Below are 11,198 nucleotides of genomic sequence, written 5' to 3' on the forward strand. Positions count from 1 at the left end.
ACAGCTACAAACGTCTGGCAAACAGCACGGTTACAGATGGATGCACCAGAAATGTTGGATGGCTGGCATAATTACCGACAGAGAAACTGTACGTCAATTGATGCGACTTATGGATGAGAACGGTGTGGATCTGCGAGCCCGCAACCGTTTAAGAAGGCGTATGTATGTCAGTCGGGGACCAAACTATGTGTGGCACATAGATGGGTACGACAAATTAAAGCCTTATGGCATATGTATTAATGGTTGCATAGATGGCTTCTCAAGAAAAATGATATGGCTAGAAGCTTACAAAACCAACAGTGATCCTCGTGTAATCGCAGGATATTTCATAGATGCTCTGATGGAAAACAATGGATGTCCACAAAAAGTCCGGTTAGACCATGGTACTGAGAATACCTACATTGCAGAAATGCAAAAATTTCTGCACAGCAGTGATGATGACAATCATGCAGAGTGTGTTACTCTTGGACCAAGTACTGGCAATCAAAGGATTGAACGATGGTGGTGCACCTTGCGAAGCCAATGTACCCAGTTTTGGATGGATCATTTTGACCAGCTGAGAGCAGATGGGTATTTTGTTGACAGCTTCATTGACAAAGCACTGATCCAGTTTTGCTTCCAAAATACAATACAGGTACCCTATACTATCCTTTAAAAAACAAACAAAAAACCTTGGTTAACAACACGGATATAACTGAGTGATAATTGATAATGATTGATGCCTAAGATAATGGCATAAACACTGCTATTTCTAACAAACCTTTTCACTCGTTCTATGTCCATTATTCAGGAGGAACTTGATGAAGTTGTAACTGCCTGGAATGATCATCGCATAAGAGCAACTAACAATCCTCGGGCTCCTAATGGTCGTCCTTCCATAATGTATGCAGTGCCAAACCTTTATGGGGCACAGAACTTCTTGCAGCCAGCTGATCAAATGAAGTTAGAAATATGTCGAGAAGACTGTTGTTTTAAGGACTACCCTTGTGATGAGGATGTGTTCCACCTGTGTGTGGAACTTATGGCGGAGTACAACCTGGTAATGTCTGATGATGTGTATGAAATTACTGACCTTTATCTACATCTTCGTCAGATGATCATGATTGAGCTCTAAGAATAAATTAAGAATCACTATTTACAATAATATTATTCTTTCACCCAAAAGTAGCATTGCTCCAAAGTAAATACGTTTGTCTATAACACAAGGTAGATAAGTATCAATGCGTTTATGACTAATGAATATGAAAAAAAACAATACTAAATACAAAAAGAAAAGAATCTGGATTTAATGCAAATGTAAATATACATTCCTCTTTGTCACACTTCTGTAGTATTGGTGTTAAATCACAGACTGTATGAAAGGCCTGGATGTAGTCACTGTGATGTCACCCATTGATCTGTGGACTCCAGTTTAGAAATCTAGAGTTTGTAATTTGTTAGAAACAAAAGTGACCATACTTGGTTAAAAGTTTTTTTGTCTCTTTGAGGCCTAATATTTACTTAATGAAGGAGTATTTTTCAATGGACCAGAAGTACACTGATAAGGAGTGATTTTAGCTGATGACATAATAACTTGTGGACATTTTTTTTGACCAAGTGCATGATTGAAAATTTTGTGAATTATTATGAATTATTTGAACAGGAGTCACATTTTTCAAGCCTGTAAACTACATCCAGTTCTTTTATACAGTCTGTGTGTAATTTAGAACATAAAGTTGACATTTTTGCAGTAGAAAACAGAAATATTTAGTACTTCATCATATATGCATTGTGATCATTTTTTTCAGGTTTGTACATAATGGAAAGAACTGACAGAACAATGCAACTGTTGTATTTTTATCTGTTCAAAATAACACAAATGTTTCAATGCATATGTCTTTATGTGACATGAAGTGCAAAAATAAAGTATATTGCAACAATATGGGAGTTCTTTTCAAACATTGCCAAGTAAAATCATCTACAAAACCAGTTTTACAAAGGGAACAACCTCCTCAGAAAATGTAAACATAAACCAAAAAATACATATTTTTGAGGATTTTTTCTTAAGACATTTAAATCTTGCGGGAAATCAACTCAACTTTGCTACACTATGTCCATTATCCACACACTGCTCTCCAACACTTTGTTCATTTCATGTCGGAAGTCTGGGTAGTTGTCATAATTAATTGGCAACTCCAAGTAGCATCCACATGTGTGGGCAACAGGCCGTCTCTGAAGGCCTTGCATTTGTGTGAAGCTGACAGTGATGCTCTTACCAAGAAACAAATCAGATCCAGTGCAAAACCGGAGGAAAAGGGAGAGGTGCTGTGTGTCTGATTCTCTAAGGTATGAGCTTAGATACTTTCCAGTTTGTTTCTGCTGGTCATTCATGGTAGATGGGTAAATAACTGATCTCATAACTTTTCTCAATGTTGGCTGCAGATTTTCATATGCAGCTGTAATGCCTTCTAGCTCTGACCTTAAGGCTGCAAGCACATTGCTCCACTGCTCAATGACAAAGGCAGGTTCTTGGATCAGCTTTTGGTGGGCTAGCTCCTCCAACAGTTGTTTGAAATTATCACCTGTTGGCACTCTTCGGCAGCTATAGAGATCCATTACTTCAAGCAACTCTTCCTGGTCCACACCTTCAAAATCTGATCGGCAGGTTTCAAAGACCATTCTATCTGACTCGGTAACAAACCTGAGGAAGCTGTCAACAAGACTACTTTTAATACATCCCAGGGCTGCTTGTTCCAATATTACAGGGGCAATTTTTATCGGCAGGTATTTCTCTTTCTGCCAACCAAATGCAATGATTCGACCAATGCTTTCCCATTGTTGCTGACCAAAATCATGGCGAAGATAAGGCACCTTAAAATCATTCCCCAGTGTGCACTGCTCATAAAAATCCTGCCAAAATTCTGAAAGCACATCTCTCAGGACTCCGCCTGCATCAACAGCCTTTTCCAGCCTTCCATCAGGAAGTACCACTTGGATAGAAATGTCCTCTAGCATGACATTTTCATCACAAAAATGTGAAATAAGTTCTTTAAGGATCTGTCCACGATGAAGAACAACAATTTTCTTTGTTCTCTGCCTCTGAGCAATGGGCTCCTGTAACATATCAAGGTGTGAAAGAGAATGCACAGACCCGTATGATGGCAGAGAAAGTGGTAAAGTGTCATCAAGACTGACACTGTCCATTACAGAGACATGGCCTGTGGAGAATGTGACAGTGCCACTATCCTCTAACACATCCACACTAACCGCTCCCTCAAACTCTTGCACACTGGACAAATCATTCATGTCAGCATTGGGGTACAGTAAGGAAACATCATTGCTGCTTATGTCTAAAAGAGCATTGCTGCTTTCTACATATATGACATCAACAGTATTTGGTACCTCAGCCTCTACCAGAGTTGTGCTGGGATTGTGGTGAGTAGAGCTGGATGTCTGTTCCATGTTTTCAAAATCTTGTGCAGCTGTTCCACTGCTGTTGACTGGCTGTGTGTCAATGCTAATGTCCTTCTTTTTGGTTGTTAAGTAAAAACGCAAGAGTGGTAGTTTTGTTTGTTCATACAGTTGTCCAACTGTAATCTGCTCATCTAATGAGTGCTCCTGAAAATCAGTAACATCAACTACGAAATCTGTGATGCTGCCCTCTGCGTTTTTTTGACCAGGAAAAAACAGGTCCACTGCCTTTTCAATCAACTCACTTTTTTTACAGTTCTTTGATATAGAGATTTTTCTTGTACCGCCACCTTTTTTGGTCCTTACTTGCAAAAATTTTCCTTCACGGAAATGCATCCAACCTATCTCAACTTTTCGCACATTCTTTTGAGCATTCCTAGGTGGTTCTTGCTCAGACTGATGCTCATGACCATCACTTCTGTTTCTTGATATCTTGGCCCTCAGTCGCTCAAAAAGTTTTGATTTACGGGAAACAGAATTATTGCCCTTCTGCCTGCAAAATCCAAGAACAGCCAGCCGGTCACCGTAGGATGGCAGATACTCTTTCAGCTGTTCATCTGTCATCAGCAGTATGACACTGGAATCAATCTAAAAAAAAAAGAGAAGAACTTCATCAATACTATACAAAACTACTATACTATATACACTATATATTTAATACTTATTCTATAAAAGTATAAATTATTTTATTAGGTACTGCTGGATAAAAAAAGCACAGATGTAGAAGATGTATCACTCTTTTCCACATATATTCATTTTAATTGTTCCTTTAACAAGCTAACTACCTTATCCTTTTCCAGATGCTGTATGGTTTCCTCAGACACATTTCGTGACCTTAAAAAGTCACACAGCTCATCCATCCTGGGACAGACAATCGAAAGCTATTTAAATTAATTGCAAATATGACACATGAACCATAGCGATAATTTTCACAGAATATCTTTATTTAACAGATTGTTTGTATGTTTGCTTCTTTAGAGTTATGCATATTGGTTTAATCTCTTGCATTATTTTATAATTCGTCCAACTGACCCTAACTTTAGTCCTATTCAACACACTGCATTCACATTTGCAAATGTGAAAACAATGTAACATTTAAGTTTTAAAAAAAACAACAACCATAATTTACCTGCAATTACATCCAGGTCACAGGATTATTCTCCCTCAGTAGGGTGAACTTTTGGGTAGATGTACTAAAAGTTGAACAAAGTTGAACATAAATATAGCATCAATACACTGTAACGGAACTTAGTTAATTGATTTCAATGAAGCAGGAATCAGAAATACAATGATATCTATGCAGTTTCATTGACTATTTACTTTACAAGTGTGATGTGCCCACAATGTACTGCCATCAGTAGTGAAGGGCTGATTTAAAAGGCACACTGATGGCAAGTTTTACATTTGCATAGCATATGTACTCCAAGCAACACAACCACATTCAGCCTCATAAGCTACAGCCCCAAATACAATACATTTTTGGCTAATGTGCACACAGTTCAGTTGCATAAACTTGAACAACTATTTACATGATATGTATAATTAAGAAGTACATACACTACATGTTGTTTGCAGAGGTATAAATACAAAAACTCGTTAATCTTTACATGTTATACAGGCTGATCATCAGATGCAGTTTAGTTCAACTTAAAGTCGGTTGTCATCCCACTGCAGCAGCAATAAATACTGTCGAACCTAGTGCTTGTTAAGTCAAGTTAGCTTCTATGTGCTTTTGAAAAGCAAGCAGCAATGCGGCAAAAAATATTAAAGAGTTGCAATCTGACGCTCCATAAATAAAATCGTGTTATATTTACATTCCCACTGATATACGACCAGCTGCTTCTAAGCCACACAGAAGCATTATTCTCCGAGCTCAGTAAGAGTAAAATGAGCGAGCGATTAGCATCACAGATAACTCTACAGTGACAACAACTGCAGCCTCTGTGTACATCACTGCACATCAAATGGTCATTAATAACGAGACCAGAAAACTTACAATAGCGTCTTTTTGATGCTTGTATTTCACGTTAACATGAGTGGGATCTGACGAACGATCACCAGCCAGTTAGCTAACATTAGCAAAGGTAACAGAGGCAGCGCCGCACACGTAGGTGTATTTTCTTTGTAAAATTAACTAGATTTGAACCGTGATTGAGCTTTCACAAAAGAAACAGATCGTTTAGTACATACTAATACATTAATATTACGCTCAGTAAAACAATGCTTACCTTAATTCAGGAACATTGACAGACTGCAAGACAGGTATTCATAGGCTGTCTCCCGCAACATGTGTCTGCTGTGGTATGTGTGGTATGTGTGGTATCTCATAATTATGACTTGCTATCTCATAATTATGACTTTGTATCTCATAATTATGAGATACAAAGTCATAATTATGACTTTGTATCTCATAATTATGAGATAGCAAGTCATAATTATGAGATAAAGTCATAATTATGACTTGCTATCTCATAATTATGACTTTGTATCTCATAATTATGACTTTTTATCTCATATTTATGAGATAAAAAGTCATAATTATGAGATAGCAAGTCATAATTATGACTTTTTATCTCATAATTATGACTTACGATCTCATAATTATGAGATAAAAAGTCATAATTATGACTTGCTATCTCATAATTATGAGATCGTAAGTCATAATTATGAAATAAAAGGTCATAATTATGAGATACAAAGTCATAATTATGAGATAAAAAGTCATAATTATGACTTGCTATCTCATAATTATGACTTTGTATCTCATAGTTATGACTTTGTATCTCATAATTATGACTTTTTATCTCATAATTATGAGATAAAAAGTCATAATTATGAGATAGCAAGTCATAATTATGACTTTGTATCTCATAATTATGACTTTGTATCTCATAATTATGAGATAGCATTTGACTTATTTTTTTTTCCAAGTGGCGGAAACAGGCTTCGATACATATGCCTTTCTCATTGAATAGAAAATATTTTTTAAGGTTTGATAATTAATAACTAGCTAGTTAATAAATAGTTAGCTACATTATAGCTAGCTAGCTACCAACTACTTAGCTTCATTATTAAAGCAAGCACATAGCCTACATTTTGCTAGCTAGTTAGTTAGCTTCATTATTATACATATGTACACAAATTAATTGCACTTGAAAGACATCAGTCTCCTCATTAGACAGAGTCTGCTTTGACTCTCCTAAAATGCTGTGGTGTGGTCTGACCAGTCCAGTTTATTGTCCAGGTGAACACCCAGGTACTTGTATGAGTCCACTCTCTCCATGTCCATGCCCTGGATGTTCACCAATGGTGGGTGTGTGTGACTGCGCCTGTGAAAGTCCACCACCAGTTCTCTGGTCTTTCCTGAGTTGATCTAGAGGCAGTTCCACTGGCATCAGTCCAAAAAGTCCTGGTTCAGTTCTCTGCACTCCCAATTATCATCATCTGAGATGAGACCGATGACTGCAGAGTAATCAGAGAACTTCTGCAGATGACAGGTGGCTGAGTGGTCCATGAAGTCTGCAGTGTACCGGGTGAAAAGAAACAGAGCCAAGACCATTCCCTGTGGGGCCCCTGTGCTGCAGACCACCATGTCAGACTCAGTCCTGTGTCTTCACAACCTGTGGTCTGTCTGTGAGGTAGTCCATTATCCTACCCAAGAGGTGGGGATCCACCCCTGTGACCTCCAGCTTGTCCCTCAGAAGAACCAGTTGAATCGTGTTAAAAACACTGGAGAAATCAAAGAACATGATTCTCGCAGTACTTGCAGGCTTCTCCAAATGGGACAGAGCTCTGTCCAGGAGGAAGATGACAGTGATTGCAATCATGTTTTTTTTTTTTTTTTTTTTTTTTTTAAAAGAAGCTGTAGATAAGATCCAGGACCCTCCAAAAGTGGTGCGAGTCACTATGTAGTGCAGGTGATGAGTTAAAATCCTGCCATGTAGCACAAAAGCTGTAGAAATGCTGTAGCATCACAGAGGCTACTTCACCCATCAAAATCATCCATCTTGCCACTGTTCACAGAGTTCCCTACCAGCCCCACCATAGACATAAAGAGTAGACGCCGCTCGGGGTGCTGCGCAGCGAGAAATACGACTGCCATCTTGGTCCGGTCACCTGCTCCACTCAGCGCTGTTTGACAGCGCATGAATATTAAACTGATTTTCACGCGTTTTTTTTTTTTTTCTGCAAACGTCATACATGTAGCTATGATACAGGACAAATGGTTCGGCGTATTTTAATATTCATAGCGGGAATAATAGATAATAATAGGTAATAAAATATTCTGATATTAAGCTCAACTGTAGACCGGTATTTTGCAAACACTGTAAATACACACACACTAATATATGTTAGATAAACAGATAATGGCAGTAAAGTCAATTATTTTAATAATTTGAAGGGACAATATATGATTACGCTATATATATATATACACATATATTAACAAAATACTGATTAATAAACACATATTTCCTTATGTTTTTTTATTAGGAATTAAACTTCAACCAGAACATCCACGGGTCAGGTGAGTGTTGCTAAGGTCCGCCATAATGACTAGTACAGACTAGCAAGAATTAAAAATACTGAGACTGACATACGTTGCAAACTTTAAGTCGTACAAGTATCCAGAAATAATGTAAGCTACATTAAGACTGAGCACAGTATTCAAAATCACCATCTTAATAAAATTTAAAACATAATTTTAGAAATTGTTTCAGTTAATTGTTCATAACTGATTATTAAATGTAATCACATCATGGATCATGGGAACTTTACATCAGGCAAAACAATATCTCACTCAATCATCTTTGTAATGCTTTTACACTAAGCTATTAGTCTTCATCACAAAAAAAAAAAAAATTGTAGGTATGGCATTGCCTACTTCTAAAATGTGAACATACACCCATGGAAATAAATGTTAGACCACCCTTGTTTTCCTTAATTTCTTGTTCATTTTAATTCCTGGTACATTTGTTTGGACAAATATAATGACAAAAACAAAAATAACTCATGAGAGTTTAATTTCAGAGCTGATAGACATTTTACATGGTTTTCTTGATAATAACCAAAATGACTCCAGTTCTTCCATCAATAGCTTGTACATTGTACTGCCAAAAAAACAGCTTTGAGGATTCCACGTTTTCTTTTCTGACTGTTTGAGTCCCATGATCCACACAGGAGTTAGTACTGATCCATAACCATTGTTTCTGATGACTGCAGCCATGCATTTTTGTCACAATCTCAGCAGGTGAACCCAAGCAGCAGGCACAGACTAGCAGGTGAATTAATAATGATTTAATGAATATAAATTTTTTAAAAAACAAAACAAAACAAAAAACAAGACTTTGAATCAGTGAAGCAAAGGGGAATAACAGAATGGGGAAAACCAAGCCTGAACTAAACTAAGGGCTGACCACAAGGCCGAGGAAAAAACTAAACATAAACTAAACTCACAGGGAAAGTGACTCACTGAAAGTCCAGGGTGCAGGAGATGAGGTGGGGAGCAGAGCTGGGGGAGCCGGTGGTGGGAGCGTAGCGATAGCCAGAAGGCAGACAGTCCGGGAGCCGACGGAGGAGGGAAGACGGAACCGGGGAGTGTAGTCCAATGTGGGAACTGAGTCCTGGTAACGGCATGCGTGTGGTGGAGAGTGGCGTGTCTCTGCATGAAGCAATGAGCGGAGAGCCAGGCTTAAATGCTGCACTGATTGCAACTCGCGCCAGCTGTGTTGGAAGCGCAGCCGCTCTTCATTAACGAGACGAGGACGAGCACAGGAGCGTGACACATTTTGGCATGCTCTCTATCAACTTCTGACATTGTTCTGCTGTTACAGCAGCTCATTCCTGTTGCATGAATTCTAACTAACCTGCTTTGTTTTTGGGCTTGTGGTTCTCCATTTAGTGTTTGATGATTTTCCACAGGTTTTCAGTTGGATTTAGATCTGGTGATTGAGCAGCCAAGGCATGGTTCCAATGTTCTGGTTCTCCATCCAGGCTTTAACTGACCTTGTCGTGTGGCAAGGGGCATTGTCTTGTTGGAAAATCCAGTCATTGGAAGCAGGAAAGTGTTTTCCACCTGATGGAACAAGATTTTTTTCAAGAGTAGTGCTGTACATGACCTGGTTCATTGACCCTGTTCCACCCAGACTGAAACTACCCCAGATGGTCACTGATCCACCCCCATGTTTTACTGTAGGGACAGACAGTCTGGTTTGTAGCTTCTTCAGGCTTCCTCCTAATCAGTAAGTTGGCTGGAGTGGGCATCAAGTAAAAAAAAAATGGAGTCATCATTGAAGAGAACCTTAGTCCAATCATCAACTGTCAAATCCTATTTCTCCACAGTATCCACTCATTTTAAGGTCCCTGGAGGTCTGAGGATGATTCCTGACACATGAACGGATGAGTGACGGTCATCTGGTGGGTAGAAAGATGTTTCCTGCTGTGACCAGCTAGCAGTTTGGTATAGAACCACGTTGGGCTTGTTTTTTCTTGGTGTAATGAACGGCTGTCTTGAAGATCTTCAGTTTCTCCGCTACTTGTCTCTCACTCGTGCCCATTTCCAGAAGGACCAAGATGGCTGCCTTTATGGCTTCACATAATTGTTCAGTTTTAGGCGTTATGTGAGAGCTGACGACTTCTGAGTTGTGCTACGGCTTGAATGTCAGCAGGAAACCACTCTTGGCCTTTGCTGCTGATGACATGAAATGTCCTCTTAGATACCCTGGGAATACAATGAAGCTTAAGCATGTCAGATAGGACACAAAATAATCTTATATACTAGGGAATACAATGAAGCCGGAGGATGTCAAATAAGACATAGTAAGACAAGTATTATGGAATCAGTTGCATTTTTTGTCATGTTAATTGCGTTCTTCAGGTACTGAACCTTGAGCTGTACCGGGTATTAAAATGAACAAGAAACTGAAGAAAACAAGGAAGGTCTAATAATTTTTTCTATGATTGTAGTGATGAACGTGTTGTTTCATTACTCAGTTTCTTAGCATCCATAATACACATATTCAACACTTTAAGTTGTATTTATTAAATTATTGAGTTTTGATTCGACTGTGTTTGTGGTATGCGGTTTTTTTTAAAATAAATTGCATATTTTACCGTCAGTTGTCATGGTGAGGAGAATATCATTCTTTTTTTAGTCTTGAAACCTATTTTATTGGATTCCTTGACCCCCAAAATGTACACTTTGACACCAAGTTTGCCATTATAACTATAACGGAAGCAAAGATATCCCCCTCTCAAGGATGGTCGGCGGCCATTTTTAAAATGGCCGCTAAAGTGTGCTCTCACTTGTGTCTTAAGATGAATTTACTTGTATTACCCTAAGGTACTTCCATACCAAAGGGGACCTTTGCATCATGATTTGAAGTCACAAGTTGCTTAACCTTCCTACTATGTCGAGTTTTTGAAGCAAAAGTATTCCCAGACAGCTCCCTCGGCATGCCCACAATCACATGACTACCGTGAGCGAGGCGTCGTTATGTCACATCGCGTGTTGCAGTGCATTGCAGGAATTATGAAGGGGATGGACATTTCAATATGTCCAGGCACAGACATGAAGAGTAGATACGACATGCCCCTCTGAGCGGCGTGCCTACAGAGACACTAAGCTAAGTGGGGGCAAAGTTTCAGTATTTTCCATTGATGTCAATCAATCAATCAATCAATCAATCAATCAAACCTTTATTGTCATTGCACACTTTCATATACAATGAAATTTCATTTGAGCTGCC

At 38.6% G+C, this 11,198-nt stretch overlaps 2 protein-coding genes across 5 annotated transcripts in view; both read right to left on the minus strand.

The window, feature by feature from the left end:
- The window catches only part of LOC110970365 (dnaJ homolog subfamily B member 6-like), a 52,471-nt gene that overhangs the window by 24,159 nt on the left and 17,114 nt on the right, over positions 1 to 11,198 (minus strand). The window lies entirely within an intron of this gene.
- Positions 1,263 to 5,791, minus strand: LOC127535411 (uncharacterized). Of its 2 annotated transcripts, XM_051953361.1 has the most exons (4): positions 5,679 to 5,791; positions 4,580 to 4,643; positions 4,236 to 4,311; positions 1,263 to 4,038 (listed from the first exon to the last, which is right to left on the minus strand). In XM_051953361.1, the coding sequence occupies exons 3-4, from the start codon at positions 4,308 to 4,310 to the stop codon at positions 2,083 to 2,085; spliced, it is 2,031 nt and encodes a 676-aa protein (XP_051809321.1). In that variant the 5' UTR covers position 4,311; positions 4,580 to 4,643; positions 5,679 to 5,791; the 3' UTR covers positions 1,263 to 2,082. The 2 variants fall into 2 exon arrangements, with proteins under 2 accessions (XP_051809321.1, XP_051809320.1); XM_051953360.1 differs by lacking the exon at positions 5,679 to 5,791 and having other exon boundaries at positions 4,580 to 5,627.

Source organism: Acanthochromis polyacanthus, chromosome 9, assembly GCF_021347895.1.
Source record: "Acanthochromis polyacanthus isolate Apoly-LR-REF ecotype Palm Island chromosome 9, KAUST_Apoly_ChrSc, whole genome shotgun sequence".
Taxonomy (NCBI): domain Eukaryota; kingdom Metazoa; phylum Chordata; class Actinopteri; family Pomacentridae; genus Acanthochromis; species Acanthochromis polyacanthus.